This window comes from Enhydra lutris, unplaced genomic scaffold (assembly GCF_002288905.1).
Source record: "Enhydra lutris kenyoni isolate GAN:26980312 unplaced genomic scaffold, ASM228890v2 scaffoldscaffold1, whole genome shotgun sequence".
Lineage (NCBI taxonomy): Eukaryota > Metazoa > Chordata > Mammalia > Carnivora > Mustelidae > Enhydra > Enhydra lutris.
In genome coordinates, this window is record NW_019154085.1 from 57,446,399 (window position 1) to 57,464,398 (window position 18,000).

Consider the following 18,000-nt stretch of genomic DNA (forward strand, 5'->3'; position numbering starts at 1 on the left):
ACACTCATCACATTGGCCAACTAAGTCTGATAACATCAGGTGCTAGTGGAAGTGTAAAAGAAGGCAGCCCTTTGGAAAACAATTTGGAATTTTTGGTTAGTGGTGAAGAGACGTGCGCCCCATGACTCAGCAATTCCTACTCTAGAGAAATTGTCATACATGTCTGCCCCAAGATGCACATATGAGGATGTTCCTTGCAATAGCAAAAGCTGAAAATAATCTGTTTCTCAATAGGGGAATGGATAAGTTGTGATTTATTCATACAATGCAATGCTTTACAGCAGCAGTTGACAATGGATAAACTTACAAAAGGGCACATAAGTATTTGTATCATATAAAAACAGAACAACATTATAATGAAAACATATATAGTATTTATACATATATATGTTATAAAAGTACTCAAAGAATGGTAATTTTGAGAGATGACATGGGGCTTTAACTCTATTAACATTTTCTTTAAAGGGACGGAAGCAGGGAAGGACGGAGGGGATCAATCATATAAAGAAATATGACAAAATGTTAGTGCATAAAGAGTGTATAACGTCAGGGTGGTGGTTACACGGGTCTCTTTCAGGTCTTTTCCTATTTCTGTATATATGTTTTCATAATTAAAAATTTAAGAATTCCCACCATCACCACACAAATAAAATAAAACAAAATCCCATCCACTCAATGGGTCCACTGATTAAATCCACTTTAAGATTTCTTTGTCCTCTCCTTGCCTCTGAGGATGGCACTCCTCTACTCAACAGGAGGACCTTTCCCTGAGGCCATGTACTGTGACTCAGCCACCTTCTTCAGCTTCCTTGATTTCTCTACTTTTCAATGTTCAAGGAGTTTAATGTTCACCTTTTAAAAAATTTCCTCAATAAGGCTTAGGGTAGCAGTTTAATCTCACTACCTCACTCCATTTTCTGAACATTACCCTCTTTTCAGTCTCCAATATGAAATGCATTTTCAATGGATAGAATAGGATTATATTCATACCATTCTGCCTATAGGTTTCAGTGTTGACATTTAAGAGAAGATAGAAAAATATATACACGAAACAACATACCTGGATATGAAAACAGAGGTAGACAGATGGCATCTTTAAAATCCCAGCAATTTGCTTTAGCACACGTAAACCTACCTTTAAGATAAGTTAATTCAGCGGCACTGCTGATGCTCAGTAAGTCAGCGCCTTGATTCTGACACGAAACATAAGCTTCCTTCCAAGAAAGAGCTGCCTGAGTGTTATATTGGTAGCAACTTCCAATCTGCTCATTCTTTTCCCAATTATCTTCACAGCCATTTTCTGTTGATAGAAAGATATGTTAGTGATCATAAAGTAAGGGCATAATGTTTTATATTACTAGCAATGTTTACTAATACTGAAACTCAATTTCCATACTCTTAGGATGTACTAAAATTGAAGCTCATTGTTTGACTAGACCATATTTTGATTCTTCGGTTACACAAAGAAATTGAAGTCATGAGAACTAAATGACTTTGGCTGATTAAAGCTTCCACTTTCTTATCCTCTACTCTCCCTTTATTCCCTATCAATTACCATGCCATATTTTAGCCCATGCCTGCCCTCTGCTGAAATGTAGGAGTCTTCAAATGTATTCACATTGTCAACTCCTAAGCTGATGGAAAACAAGCTTATGTGGAAAAAAACAAAACAAAACAAAACAAAACAAAAAACAAGCTTACTTGAAGATGGTGGCAGACTGCAGAGGGGTTTGCTTACAGCCTGCAGTGAAACCACTGTGTGTATGTGTGTGTATGTGTGTGTGTGTACAGACATGCTGCTTAAACACCCAACATTTAGAACCCAAGTGATTGCCTTATTTGAAAAACTCAGTCCAAATTTCTCTTAATGTTTTAACAGATGATTTAATATATAACACATAATTAATATTTTATGATCAATATTGCAGATGTCTATGTTGACATATGTGTGCATATATATATAGACATGCATGTTTATTGCATAAGGCGCATATTATTTTCTTTAACAATTATCTAAAAAGCATGTATAATTTCAAAGACCCTTCAAGTTATTTCTTAGATGAGATACATAGGTCTTGACACAACTGGTTCAAAAATATACTTAGAGACTCCTGTGTACTCTCTAGAAGAGGAAATGCAATATACACTGTAGCAAGTGTGTCCCAGGTTCCACTCAGGGACTTTTCCAAAGGGCCTACCATAACCAGTCACACATCACATGTTAGACTCATGGCCTTTCAAGCTGGAAGGGCCCATTGAGATCCTCTTGTCTAATGCTTTCACTTCACAGATGGAAACAAAGATATAGAGGAGTCTGTGGCAGAGCTCTCATCAGAGCACTGGTCTCTAAATCTGGTCTTGTTGATCTCCTGAATGTCATACACTGCTTCTTCAGCCACTTTTGAATGGCCTAACTAGCAACAGAGGTGGATGTGACTTTGGTGAAAACAAAATACGTAGATTTGCTAGTATATTGCCTAAAGTTTCCTTATTACCACTGGTCTTATGCCTGTAAATCCAGAAGCTTCCAGTGGGATAGCAGTATGTTTGCTATAAAATATAATGTATATGGTTTAGCAATCCTTGGCTTTGAGAAACTCACAGTCTTGCTTTTTCCCTAAAAATAACTGAGAGGTCTATGAATACTCCCATTCTTACCCCTACCACTCCCAAAGGAAGCTAAGGACACTGAGACCAATGACAGTCAAGGAAGCAAGGTAGAGTGGAATGAGTACACCATGGAATGAGGGTCAGGAATCCTGGAATCTCCATCAGACTCCGTACTAATGTGGTCTGACCCTGACACGCCATGTCATCAATTTGCATCTGCTGTCCCCCACCTGAGCAATGAGGGTTTGCAACTGGATAACCTCCAAGCTCTATTTCACATCTAAAATTTTGGATCCAGACTATAGTGAGGTTTAAATGAAATCAGTGCCTTGTTGACCAAACTCTGCCTGATATTAATTGTAGCTGAAGCAAATACTGGCTTTTATCTTTTGGTAGGTTCTGGGTGTTGAAAAGCCTGTGCCTCTACCTAGAACAGTAATTCTCAAAGTGTGGTCCCCAGACCAGCATCATCAGCATCACCTGGGAACTCAATGAACTGCAAATTCTTGGGGCTCACTCCAAATCTACTAAATTATAATTTCTGGAGGTGGGCCCCCAGAAATCCCTGTTCTAACAGACTTTCCAAGTGATTCTGCTGCAGAACCATTGGCTCAGGATAATCTCATCTAGTTGCTTAGACCTCTTCATTTTGAAGTTCAGCTTCCCTTAAGGAGGGATCAGCATTAGTAATACCACCAGGTTGGCTACTGAATGAGGCATGATCTATATTTATTTGGGAAATCAGAACTGGATTTCCTAGATTTGAATCCTAGCTCTAAATTGTATTAGCTATGTGACCTGAGGCAAATGATAGAACTCCCCTGTGCCTCCCTTTGCTCATCTGTAAAATGGGGATAAATAGTGGTACCTACCTTATTAGGTTGTATGAAGATTGAATGGGTTAATATAGTTTGAGTGCTTAGAATAGTATCTGACACTTGGCAGGACCCTATAAGTATTAACTGTTATTACCTAGGTCTGGAGCTTTTACCTTTCTCTTTATTATACATTCTTTCAATCTACTGCCCAGTTAAAAATATTTCTGGAGCACTTATCACATGTCAGGTCCTATGACCTGTAACTCTCACCTGACTGGTATGAAAATATGTTTCAGTTATATACCAGATCATGATGCACTGCTACTTTGGTCTCTCTTTCTAAAGAACAGTGAAATCTTTATCACACCCTGAGTAGTTTGTTTCTAGTAAGAAGCAATTAGAAAAAATGCTCTGCCCAACATAAAGAAATGGCAGGAGAACAGTGTCACCAATTTTGAGACCAGGGATATAGGTCTCTTAGGTCCCTCTTCGCTTCAAGCCATAAATATACTTAAGTCTCTACCACTCTAACAGTTTTTCTTCAACCTATCTAGCCCCCAAACCACCATCTTCACTCTCTTTCTATTCCATAAAACTTAGGAGGCTTTCTCTCCTTCTGTTGACACTTCTAGTCTACTATAGTCTGGCTTGTATGACCACTGGTCTTTTGAAACTGCTTTAGCAAATGTCAGCAGCAATTTCTTAATTGCTCATGCCTTTTCCACTTCTTCTTCCTGAGCCATCTGTGCTACAGAACACTCTCTCCTCCTTTGTCTTCCATGGCACCATCCTGTCTTGGTTCTTTCCTTGGCCTATTTCTGAAAGCAAGTTCATAGCTACACATTACTTCCTTCTCTCTCCTCAAATACATACCTTCTCTAGGATAATATTTGTTGCAGTCATTTTTTAGTTATCTTGGACTCTTCCTTCTCCCTTTTGCCTCACATAAATGGTTATCTATTTTCTTTCCATATATAAAGTCTGCTAGCCCATACATACCTGGTTGTAAGCAGAAGCCCCACCTTTGATCATATTCATAATCTAAGGTGGTTGCACACCATGGCCCACCATAATTTTCATCAAAAATGCACTCATGATGCCAGGTCCCATTTACTAAGAATGGAAATTCACAAGGTCTTCCATAGGAGTTCCCATTTCTGGTATAGATCTCTGTGGTGTGGGGAGGAAGTAGAGGAAAGGAAAATTAAAAACTGGACAATCACCTTCAGTTAACTGATTCCTAAATTTTCTGTGAAAGAAAGATTGCTGTTTTCACATAAGAGAATACAGTATCTAAGCAGGCTGCATAGTGTGAAAATTCAGAGCATGGATGCAGCATTCAGCTCCGAAATAAAATGCTGGCTCAACTGTGTGGCTGTGGACAAGCTCTCAGACTTCTATTAGCCTCAGTTTCTATATTTGAAAGTTAGGAATGATAGTATCTAGCTCATAGGTTTGTTTAAGAGGATTCAATGAGATAATCCATGGAAAGCTTCATTTATAGTGGTGTGATGAAGAGCTAAATGGTCTTGGCTTGATCCAGCACGGATAAACTGATTACCATGGGTGGTAGAAGGCAGGGATGCCCTGCCTGAGACTAAATTTACATTCTATTTTCTTTTCTTTAGTAAGAGTGGGACCAGAAAAATACCTTGGAATCACTGAAGGTGGGTGTGAACTTTGGAATAAACTGTAGTTAGCCAGATGGACACATAGCCCCATTGTTCACAGATTGTTGATAGGATTGAGGTTGTGCGTTTCGAGGAAGTAGGAGAAAGAACAGCTGGATCTCTGAGAAGGCTCTTGGAGAGGAGCAGGGCATGGTAATTCAGGGTATAAAAGAACCAGCTTTAGCTGGGCAGTCAAGGGACTAGCTGGTGGCCAGCAAGGTAGCAAAACTAGTTTTTCATTTTAAAAATTTCCCTGGTACGTGGAGAGGAGCTGAAAAATTATTCCGACCTCAAGCATGCCTAGAAATACTAAAGGAAGTGCTCAATACTTTTTCAGTTAACAGTTCTCTTGGAAAGGTGTTTTTATAGAACAGCTAACTGTGTAATTATTTTACACAGGATAGTTTACACAGGATAAAGGTTACCTTTATCCATATCCTTAGTTTGTTTAAAACCAAGGTCATTATCAGATCAAATAATGGCTATTAGGTAAAGCATAATGATCGGATCCTATCACCATTTATCAGGCTATTAGGGTCCATTAAAATGTCTCACAGATTTGCTTAAAAGTGTGCTTAAGATGGTATTTGATTCCACATTCTTTATCATTCTCAAATGTTCATTTAACTGAAATATTATACTTAACAGTTTCAAATATATTAAGCAGCAGCAGAGCAGAAAGCAAGAATAATCTAGATGCTTTTATTTGCAAACTATCTTTTAAGGAATACTGGTTTTGTTTTCCTCTGACATAAATGATTTTAGACAGGATATTTCTGTTAAAGAGTAATTTGATCTTATATTTTATAGGGAAACTGCTTATTACCTATATTTCATTTTTTAAAATATTTTATTTATTTGTCAAAGAGAGAGAGCAAGCATAGGCAGGAGGAGCAGCAGGCAGAGCAGGCAGAGGGAGAAGCAAGCTTCCTGCTAAGCAAAGAGCCCAACGTAGGATTCGGTTCATGACCCAGGGATCATGACCTGAGTCAAGGCAGCTGCTTAACCGACTGAGCCACCCATGTGTCCCCCTATGTTTCATTTTTAATGATAACTAAGCTCCCAAAAGCTCATGACCACTTCTCTTCCCATATCATAGCATTTAAAAGGAGTCCCTGAGCCCGGCAACCATTACTTGAGGAACCATCAGTTTCTTCCTAAAAATCCTGTTTCTGTTATACCAAGCGCTTTCACATACATTTCTTTCACTTCCTCTTTACCATAAACCTGTAAGATTAATAGGGCAAGTATTACACTTTTTTTGTGAAATCCCCATTTTTACAGTGAAGTTAAGTAAGACATTCAGTAAACTGTAAGTGATAAGGATGAGAACTGGCTCTCTCCTTAGAGTACTTGACATGTTAAGGACAACTTGTGACTTTAATGGCTGCCTTCTCAGGTTTCAAGTTATGTTTCATAGCTCAAAGCTGAGCTTCAATTAAAAAGCTCTCCTAGTCACAACATGCTTTGAAGAATGATAAGCATATAACCGCCACCACATCAGTAGCAGCTAAATTATGCTAACTATTCAGGAAGAGTTTTATTCTCACACATTCTTCACTGCTACTGGACCTCTTAAAACCATGTGTTTCTCTAGGGAGACAGGCTTTTCCTGTCTTCTTCCATCTTCTTTCCATCTGCTGTGTGAATTTATGATGATAGCACTCTTAAAACAATAGCATATTCTGCAGTAGGTACAATTTGTGAGTTGAATCACTTACATGGAAAACTAACATTAATTTTTCCATTGAGGCAAAGTGGCTTCAGTGGTTAAAGAGGTGGGCAGGCTCCTAAGAGTTGTTCAAAATGTAGATAGTTCAGTCAATTTCCTCTGGACCTGCCAAATATTCATACTTGAAGAGTACGAGTGAGCTCAAGATATCTTAATGATTGATATAAATGCCTATCTGGATGCTAGTCAGAAGCAATCCCTTCGTAACATTTATACAACTGAAGTTTTCTCTGTGATGAATATGACTCACACAGGGTGGGGGTTAGAGAGAAAGGCAACCCAGAACACAATGACAAATAATTTTTCTTATATTAGAAGTAAAAAATATAGAGCAAAAATCAAGGGAGAAATTAAAAAAGCTGTATTTGGGGAGTTCAATCACGGCTTTGATCAGTAGCTTTGCTCTAACAAGCTGGATAACCTTGGACTTCACTCTACTGGGACTCAGGTTATCTTATCTTTCTTATCTCTACACTGTTAGACAAAAGGTGGGGCAGGAACCAATACTTGGAGTCTGACACAAAGGGTCCCAGATAAAGTCCTTAAAACAGTAGTCTCTAGGAGCACCTGGGTGGTTCAGTGGGTTAAACCTCTGCCTTCCGCTCAGGTCATGATCTCAGGGTCCTAACATCGAGCCCCGAATCGGGCTCTCTACTTGGAGAGAAGCCTGCTTTTCCCTCTCTCTCTGCCTGCCTCTCTCCCTGCTCCCTGTGATCTCTCTCTGTCAAATAAATAAATAAGATCTTTAAAAAAGAACAAAACAGGGACGCCTGGGTGGCTCAGTTGGTTAAGCACTGCCTTCGGCTCAGGTCATGATCCCAGTATCCTGGGATCGAGTCCCACATCGGGCTTCTTGCTCATCAGGGAGCCTGCTTCTCCTTCTGCCTCTGCCTGCCATTCTGTCTGCCTGTGCTCGCTCTCTCTCCCTCTCTCTCTCTCTGACAAATAAATAAATAAAATCTTTAAAAAAAAATAAAAAAAAATAAAAAAGAACAAAACAGTAGTCTCTAATCTAAGAAGAGGAAGGGACTATTTAAATTTAAAAGAGTAAAACTGCCAGGACTTAATATGTGATTAAATTTAAATAATGAGAGAGGAAAGCAGGACACTCTAAGGTGACTTGTAGATTCCTGACATTCACCACTTAGATGGTACTAATCACCTGGAAAGAAATGGAGAAAAGGAGGCAGGTTTGACACTGGCTTTTGCGCAAATTAAAACTTGAGGTATGTGGTGATGAATCAGAGCTGTGAGCCTTTTCTCAGAAATCTCTAAATTTCTTATTTGAAAATTCAGTTTTCCAAATATTGTATTCGGTAGGGTCAGGAAACACTTTCTGCCTGTGGGATCTTGCTGTGGCATTGCTGTTTTGCTCTCTTTGGGGTGGTACCCTAGGTAGATTCTTAGACTATTTTGTGCTACTGATCATTTTGGCAGTTGTGTGAAATCAGAAGATCCCCTTGTTGTGAGAATATTACAAATGCATAAAATAAAAACCATAGGATTAGAAAGAAAACCAGTTAGACTGAAATTTGGGGGACTGAAGGAATTTACAATTACAACTACATCCCTCAAAAGAATTTGGGGCAGGAGACAGAAAGAGCCCTGCCAAGAAAATTATCCTTCTGATCTTTGAACAAATACAATGAAACAAGTCAAATCCAGTTTAAAAGGCATTTTCCTTTCATTTCTTGTTCTCTCTTAGCTGCCAAGTTAGAGAAAAACTTTCAAAGGGCAAAATGTAAACTTGCCATTAAGTGGTATCCAGAAAGCAATTGCTTCTTTTTTTTTCTTTCAAGGTTTTATTTAAATTCATTAGTTAACATATAGTGTATCATTAGTTTCAGAGGTAGAATTCAGTTTCATCACTAGTATTTAACACTCAGTGCTCATTAAAGCCCTCATTAAAGAGGGCAAATGGCCTCTTTAATGCCCATCTCCCCACCCACCTCCCCTCCAGCAACCCTCAGTTTTTTCCCTATAGTTAAGAATCTCTTACAGTTTGCCTCCTACTGTTTTTAATCTTATTTTTCCTTCCCCTATGTTCATCTGTTTTCTTTCTTAAATTCCACATATGAGTGAAATCATATGGTAATCTTTTTTGACTGACTTACTTTGCTTAGCATAATACATTCTGGCTCCATCCATATCATTGCAAATGGCATTCTTTTGATGGCTGAGTAGTATTCCATCGTATATATAGGAAGGAGCTGACTAGCATAAACAGACTTGTTCAACTACTCAAGAACTGAGGATTAAAGAAAAGGAAATCCCCATCTCTAATTCTCTAATCTAATATTTTCCCGTAAGATTAGAACCTGACATCTCAGAAATGGATGCATCTTCAGTAGGAAATAGAAATAGTTACTGTATGAGAGAAATTTGTGCAGATAACTGGAACTCTAAGGGGCCAAATTTAGCTTAAATGAGCTTTGAGAGAAAAGAAAAATCTCTGTAAAGCTAAGTAAATTTACAAAGAAGAGCAAAGATGAGATAATAGTTAAGACTTAGAAAAGCTGATTAAGTATATATTTATATATCAACATTTCATGTAATTTCAGAGCAACATGATAAAAAAGATTTGCTTGGGTGATAACTAATTACATTTAGAGGTTTAAAAAAATAAACCTACTCATTTTTAAATTTTTTTAAGTCGGCTCCCTGCTCATCATGGAGCTCAATTCATGGAGCCCAACGCAGGGCTTAAACTCATAATCCTGAGATCAAAACCTGAGATGAGATCAAGTTGTACACTTAACCAACTGAGCCACCCAGGAGCCCCAGCTGACTTATTCTTTTTAAACTTGGAAATTTGTTATAATCTAGTTTCTAGACCCAGCATGAAGTTCATGATCAGCTCCCTCATAGGCAATATTCATATATAGTTGACCCTCAAATAACATGGGTTTGAACTGCAAAGGTCCATTTATATGTGGATTTTTTTCTATAAATACAGTACAGTACTGAAAATGTATTTTCTATTCTTTATGGGTTGTTTTTTTTTTTTTTTTTTTTTTTGAGACAGAGAAAGAGAAGGCACACCCATGCGTATTTGAGTGGCAGGGGAGAGGCTGAGGGAAAGGGACAGAGAATCTTAAGCCAAGCTCCACGCTCAATGCACAGCCAGACCTGGGCCTCGATCTCACCACCAAGAGATCCTGACCTGAGCAGAAACCAAGAGTCAGACCCAGGCATCCCTCCTTATGATTTTCTTAATAGCATTTTCTTTCCTCTAGTTTAGCTTATTTTAATACTACAGTATGTAATACATATAGCATACAAAATACATGTTAACCAACTGTTTACATTGTTCATAAGGCTTCCAGTTAACACTAGGCTGTTAGTAGTTAAGTTCTGGGTGAGTCAAATTTTTAACTGCAGTGGGGGCAGTAACCCTAACCTTCACATTATTTAAGGATCAGGTGGACTTATTTTTGAAAGCAATTGAGAAAAAAGTCCACTCTTAAAATCATAAATACAAACATCAAAGTGTGACAGACATGCCAAAAATAAAAATAAACTCACATGAGGTCTTCAAGTTTTTCCATTACATAAAAATCTGTAGACAAGGAGAAATACAATTTCCTTTATTTTTTCTTTTTTTCTTCTTTTTATACTTTGAATAGGTTTGATTTTATTAGGTCATTTGAATTTCATCCTGCATGAAGGAGTTCTTGTTACTCTAACGTCTTCTTTGCTCTGGAGTTCAGAATGTAATCACAGGAAATACATATGCTCATGTATCATAGAGATTCCAAATCCCAGGTTTACTACAGAGTGACTGTGTAACCTCGGACAAGGCACCCAACCCCTCCTAGCCTTACCTGTAAAAGGGGAAAAGTAGCACCAATCTCACATAGGCAACTCAATGATAATGCACAGTGCCTGGTATTGAATGCTAGCTCACTGCCCTTACCAATGCATGACTTTATTTGTGATCAGTTGTGCATGTTCAATGTCACGTTTACCAAATACAACGGCAAATGAATCAAAGTTCCTCTCCAGTACTCACCATGATAAGGCTGGTCACAGAGGTTTTCCTCTGTGCCTCCTTTCTTCCACACATCAGATGAATTTGTACTTGCTATAGCATGTCCATTCTTCAGAGCCAATCTGTACTGGGCAGCTCCATACAGAGAGTGGTGCTCACATTTCCACCACAGTAAGGCACTGGAGTCGCAGCTGAACATTCTCAAGGAATCTGTGGGTTTGGTAATATCTAGCCCAAGGCACTTCTGGGATTGCAAATGAAAGAGTCGATGCTGGGACACCCACTTCCATAACATGTCCCTACTTCCATCACAGTCTGTTGCTACTATCCAGTCATTCAGTGGCTTGATGCACTTGCCCATGTTTTCATTGACGATGGTGAATGGATCATTACCTGAGTCAAGACAGACAGTCAAAGAAGACATTTCAGAATTCTCGACTATGTGGTTAGCCTTGGCCCCTGCTTGCTGAGGAAAGTCTGAGCACCACTGGACTATTCCCACCCTCCAACCTCTATAAACCGCAATGCCCTACATGAAGTCAGAGGACACTGGTATGGGTTAAGAGCATGAGCTAGTCTGCCAGGTTCATAGTCTGTCTCTGCTACATATTTCCCATGTGATCAGGGCAAGGTATTTAACCACTATGCCTATTTCTTCCTTTGTAAAATAGGACTTCATATGGGATGTTAAGTTAAAATAAGCTCATACCTCTAAAGCACTTAGAAGAGTATATATGTATGTTATTGTTATTCCATGAAATACCCCCCCCTTTATTTAATGAGATGAAGAAGCTCCTTAGTTTTCTTCTTCCTTAGACAGCTGGTCAATGAAAAATATCCTGAACTTATTCAGGACCATAGTTCTGTCTTGCTTATGCTTTGGCTACTATGGCAGGGCAAATTATTACATGGCATTAATGTGGCTCAGAGGAGATGGGGAGACTTCTGAGGGCACCGAAGTAGAATAGTGGGGTAAAGGGATGAGAGGAAATGAAGGTCTGGATACTAAGGATAGGAGAGAACTGTGGTCTCCACCATAGCACCTTCAGGAACATGATGGGAAGCCCGTGGGGAGGGGCTAGTGGGGGAGGCTGCTGACTCTGTGGATCACATAGGGAGGTTGAACCTGAGCTCCAGAAATGACCTGAATACAGAATTCACCACCCAGTAGGTTTGGACAGTTGGAAACTCAGAAGCAATGAGTGTAAACTGAAAGCTAAAGGAGGACCTCCCTGAGTATTTTCCTGGCAATTTCTCATGAATTAGAGAGACCTCAGTGATGACAGAAACTGAAGTTCTGCTAACTTGGTGGAATGGGGCTGCAGAAAATATTTATTCTGATTTTATAAAAATGAAGTAATGCATTGTTATTGCACACCTGAGTTTGTGGAACAAGAGTCACATCTGTAACAACAAATTACAATTGAATAATTTGGCCAGTGCTTTTACATAGAAGCATTTTTTTTGAAGTCATAGCACAAAAGTCCATGTTGATGAGACAAAAACTGAAATATCTTAGACAAATTTAAACAATCATTGCCAATAAACCAAAGGGTTCAGCAAAAGGCCCTGTAAAACTTTAGTTCCCAGAAGGCACTTTCATTTTGATGCCAGCTTCCAATCACTGATTTTACTGATGAAAGATACCTTTTCTAATAATAATTCACAGGCTTTTAGAGTTAAAAATTCTCATGCTAAGGACTTGAGGGGAAATTTCATTATGTAAATAATAACTATAAAATTAAGTCAAGTTTCAGCTTGAACTTTAAAGAGAATTTTTGTTGTTTTAAACAGCAGCAGCAGCAGCAACAAGAGAAATAATAGGAACAACCACAAAATCCTGTATAACATTAAGTTACTTTTGCTCTCATATCTGTATTTTTAAATATTACATAGAACTGCAGCTAGGTGTCCTTGTCATAGCAGCTTCCATCCCTCACTCTTCCTTCCTCGACATCTCTCTGCCATTCTCTACATTATGGACACCATTTGGGAGAACAGTTAATAAGAAAAGGAAAACATACTATCTTAGATTATCACTCACAGTTTCTCCAATGTCCTCCCACATATTCAATATCCACTCAGACCCATGAGGGTCTTTCAAACTATTCTCTCTTTCCCAAACTATTCTCTCTCACTTCTCCAAAAATATCTTGCATTCCAAAGTATCAGCAATTACTAGAGAAAAAAAGAAGTTTGCTTCTGCAGGAGAATAGGCATCCACCACCCTTCCTGGAACCTTACCCTCCCTTGCCATGTGATCTCATTGCTCTCTTTTCTGGGCACTTTGCTCTGTGCCCTTTGAACCCAGATAGGTGAACTGACTTAGCAGCAACTTTGCTACCTTTGCAGTTCAGAGTTCCAGACTTCTCAAGTTGCCATTGCAGAATTCAATAGATTAGCCACAGCTGTTAGTATAGTGGAATAAGCAGTGAAATAAGGAGTTAGAAGTCCTAGATTGAAGACCTACCTCAGCTACCAGTTAGCTGGGGACCTTAGGGAATTCACTTAATCTCTCCAGGGTCTTTGTATCTCCAAATATAAGATGAAAGCAGATAAATATAAGATATCTACGCCACTTCCAGTACTCACATCCTGTGCTTCCACAAGATAACAGTTCTCCTAGCCTTGCAGGTTTTACCAGTATTTCTAAGTTCATTGTATATTGTTCTTGAACAGATGTTCATAACTTTATTATGCCATGCTAATGCTAGTAGCATTTTAGGTCATTTGAATCCCATTAGTATCAAGCATGTGCACTTAGGTAACAGTGATGCTTTGTAAATACTTTTTATAGAAGAGAAAAAAAATTCACCCTTTCCCATTTACTATATGTTTTACTTCTAGGATACCCATAGACTTAATAAGCTTGTAGAAACTCTGAAAGACTACTGGAGATATGTGGAGTAGCATGGAGAAGCTATGTTAAAGAGGAGTTGCCAAACTTACCTAATTGCAACATCTATGGTCATAAATACTTGCCTTATTCTAAATCTGTCTTTTAACCAAATTAAAATCAATATGTATTATCAATATGTATAATCAATGTTTGACATCTATAGTGGTCACTTAGCACAGACATTAATTATTGATATGATTTAAGGAAACTTGCCATTAGCCTTCATACATAATGTATGTCTAAGCTTTCATACATAATATGTAAGGTAGGGAGAGTCTTGTCTTCTCCTGATTTTCCCCCTCTCTTTCCATACTCTTAGCAGAAGCTATTCAGTCTGCCTCAGTCCTGTGACCCTATTGGGATGGTAGATTGAAGAGTGGGAAGGACTGAAAATAATCCCTTTTTAAAGAAAATTTTTTAAAATAAGGGTATATAAAATATTTCAGAAATTACACTTTGAAAAGGTAGTTACAGAGCAACTTATAAACAGATTCTTTATTGATAACCTTATGTTGCACCTTGTTCATCTTACCTTATATTGGTCCTAAATGGAATTTTAATGTTTACCTCCACATACAATATTTGGGCAAATCTAAAAGGCAGAGGTTGATGAAAAGAAGTCTCATCATCCCTAGTAGCAATTTTTATATGCTTCATTTTATATAAATATTCTAGTGGTGTCTGAAAGGAAATAACCAAGTAACATTATCATATACTGAAAATGAATTTTTAGTATGCCGCATCCGTCAAAGGAAAACCATCTCCTATTGTCTAATCATTAGGTAACTTCTGTCTTTCCTAAACCAAAGAGCTCTGCACGTTCCAAAGAGAACTTGGACATCAACATTTTATAATCACAGACAAATGGAGAGGGAGACGGAGGCAGAAGGATGAAGACCGCAGCATTTTTAGTTTCAGGGGTACTTCTACAGCTCACAATGTTAAGCATTTTGTGGAGTCACCACCACATATGCAGAGTGTACAGGTGGAGTAGGAAAGAATCAGAATCTGGGTTTGCCAGTTCGAAAACAGATCCCAAAGTGACCTTGGGTTTATGGCAATCTACTAGGAGATAGAAAGCTTTGGGGTTCAGATTGGGTGGTGTGGGCTGGTGAGAACCTAGGAGTGCCAGAAGGATTGTTTTACTTCAAGCTGTTAGCTCTCCAAGGAGGCAAAAAAGTAAACTAAGAAAGTGGCATTTCCCCAAGGACACAGAGGAACTCCTTCAGCACCTGAGCAACCCAGACCATCTGCACAAACCTAGCTGCATACACGTGACAGAGTGCATGTCACTACCAGCATCGTGAAGCTGACACACTGCCAAACAAGTACTGAAAGGGCTGGAGTTTCAAACTTCCAGTACTTCCCCTGATGGGACCGCAGGTCTGTCTGAGGGTGTGTGTAAGCTGGCCAGAGCAGTTGCTAAGGGTGAGGAAGGATGCTGGAAATCAAATACCTATGAGGACCTAGTGCAGGGAGAATGGAGTTAAGCTGGTGCTCTTTGCTTTTGGTTGATGAGAAAGGCCAGGGATTGCAGAGATTGCAAAAATTAAGGAAATCTTGAATTCCATGGGGGAGACAAAACAGTCAGACTAAAGCAGAAACAGATGGAAACCAAGACTTCAGTGACTGAAAGGTTAGTGTGTTTTGACTGTAGTTAGTTATGGCAATGTAATTTTTCGCCCTGGATTGTGGGGTAGGTGGAATAGAACTCTCACAGCCAGTAAAAACTCCCTGTTGGGAGTTTCCAACAGGGAGGGTAAAAGAAGAATGGAGAAGGGTGAGCAGCCCAGACCATCTGCGCACTAAAAGATCCTTGATGTAGATAGGGTGATGTCACTCACATTCAGGGAAGCTTTTCCCCAACACTCTCTGAAAAAAGTCTAAATCTGGCAGTAACTTAGTTTAGCTGCCACAAGAAAATAAGAGCCACAGGGGGGAACCTACAGTTTTCAAAAAATTGCCTTGCCCATCTTTTACTTCCTCAAACAGGCAAGGTAACAGAAGTGGTAGGTGGTGAAGGCTCACTGACTATCCCCCTGTGCAGCGCAACTAAGAAAGTCTTCAGGGAACCCTTTGCCAAGGCGAAAAGAAAGTAAAAGCAAAGTCCGGTTGCTGCCAGGGGCCATGGTGAGGCTGGCACTACCCAAAGCATCAGCGAAGGGAGGAAGTCTATTCCTGGTCCTGCTTCCGCAGTTAGAGGCAGGAAAGTGGTCCTCGGGCAAGCGACCAGCGCTCCAACGTGTGGCCCTAGGCCTCGAGGGACTGTTCTGGAGCCGATAAGCTTAGAAGAAAAGATCGCTGCTCAAGGCTTTCGGGGAGGGCATCATAACGGAATGATGATCATGGTCACTTTAGGAGACATAGCTCACGCGGACTTCTTTTTTGACGTGCACCTTTGGCAACCGTGCCGCGAAGTCGGGCAATCGTTAATCACCCTTGGCGCTGTGATTAGACAGTTCCTCTAGACACTGAGTGGCCAAGGTGGCCAAGAGACGAAGGAAGGGCGACACGGGCTAGTTGGAGTTTGAGGGGTGCTGAGGAGCCTTTTACTCCAGGGAAGCAAGACTTTAGTGGCGAGAGGACCGGGAAGGGACAGGGGACCGGCGCAGAAGGCCGCGCGCCTTCTCTAAGGCGGCCTCTTCTTCTTCAGCTAGAAGAAGGCCCTGCCCCTCCACGACCCACTCCGCCCTCCGCCCGTAGTCCGAGGGCCACGGAGTGCCTTCTCCCCAGACCTCCCCTTCGGCTGGGTCACTTGTTGGGCTCCAGACCCCCGAGGCAAGCAGAGGGGACGAGACCCGGAGCCCAGCCGGACCCGAACTCAGGAAAGCCTGCAGACCCCAGAACGTCGAGAGCCCCAGCCGCCAGCGGGCTGGCGCGCCCGCGGTTACCTGTACGACCAGAGGGCTCCGCCAGACCGAAGCTCCTTAGGAGCAGCACGAGGAGCTCCGCCGCGCGGCGAAGGGTCGTCCAGCGCCTCCTCATCCTGAGCCGGCCCAAGCTGTCCAACCCGGTCTTCAGGCGCACGCGGCACCCACCCCTCCCGGAGCGCCCAGCCTGCGCTTTTGCCGCCAGCCTCCCCGGGGGGTCCTGCCCCGCCCCCCCCCCGCCCTCGGCCAATCAGGCGGGACGGGGCGGGGCAAGGGCGTGGAATTAGTGGCGGGAAGACTGCCAGCTGAGAGGCTCACCTTCTGGAGGATCTACCCGCCGAGAGGCGGGAATTGCGCGCGGAGCGAGAGAGCGGAGGTCGTGCAGACTACCGGGCTTGGGGGTCCTGGCTCCCGCCTCTTCGTCAGTAAAGTTGAGGGGACGCGGCACTTGCTGGGACTTGACAACACCCGGGTGGTGGGTTGGTCTGTTTAGGACCTTGTTCTCTGTGTAGTTCACCTCAGTGTGGGAGGACTTCATTGCCCGGCAGGGCTGGAAAGGCAACCACATCCTCTCGGTCCCCAAAGCGGAAGTCTGCACCGGTAGGGTTGCTCCTGCGGTCAAGCTAAAGAATCCAGGTGTCCTTGGTTGCGTCTTGTGTATTCGGAGAGCGCCAACAAAGGCGCAGTAATGGCACGCTGCAGTTTCACCGCAATTGTTAAAGAATTACAAGCAAGAGCTATTTGAGTGACCCTACAATCAACACTTCCAACGATTTAGGCCTTATAACCATCTGATCTTCGCACGTAAGCTCTTTTCTTAATAATTAAATGAGAACCTTCATCATCATCATCATCATCTGTAGAAATGTACAAGTCTGCACCCCAAACCAGCAATGTGAGAGTAATATTTATCCTCTCCCTGTGGGATCTGCAGTCATTATAAATAGGCTGACCTAAGTTGCCTGGGTGTGAATGTCCTCTAATTTCAAACCTCATAAAGGCACACGGTGTGTACCCAGAGTCACCTTCGTTGCTGTCCCCCAAGAGTGAATTCTTCCACAAGCAGAGGAGCATCTAGGTTACCTTTCCTGATTCCAACCACCAAGGCTTCGCTGATGGCTCCCAAATCTGCCTTGGTCGGTTCTCTCCCTACCTGGACGTTTTAGTTCAGTAGGTATATTAAGCACTAGCCATTATAGGGATGGGTACCTCCCAGGATAAGATAAAAAGACAACATCCCTGCCTGCTCACGTTTACTGAGTACTGGGGGAGACTAAGGTACACACAGTTTAACTCAGGGCAGAATGAATGGGGAGACTGGACAAAGCTTCCAGGAAGACAACACGCAAACTGGGCCTTGGGCAGTGGGTAGAAATTTGATCATGCACAGCTGCTTAGAGAAAAATAATG

At 41.1% G+C, this 18,000-nt stretch overlaps 1 protein-coding gene across 3 annotated transcripts in view; it reads right to left on the reverse strand.

The window, feature by feature from the left end:
* LOC111150164 (lymphocyte antigen 75-like) overlaps positions 1–16,785 on the reverse strand; it is a 129,553-nt gene extending 112,768 nt beyond the window's left edge. For 2 of the 3 annotated variants that reach the window (XM_022507678.1, XM_022507597.1), the window contains exons 1-4: positions 16,612–16,724; positions 10,843–11,214; positions 4,428–4,598; positions 1,136–1,300 (exon numbers count right to left, since the gene is read on the reverse strand). In XM_022507678.1, the coding sequence (XP_022363386.1) occupies positions 1,136–1,300; positions 4,428–4,598; positions 10,843–11,214; positions 16,612–16,705 (802 nt within the window). In that variant the 5' untranslated portion in view covers positions 16,706–16,724. Of the gene's footprint in view, positions 1–1,135; positions 1,301–4,427; positions 4,599–10,842; positions 11,215–16,611 lie in introns of all 3 variants that reach the window. The other variant, XM_022507754.1, reaches the window with a different exon arrangement.
* Positions 16,786–18,000: the final 1,215 nt, after the last annotated feature.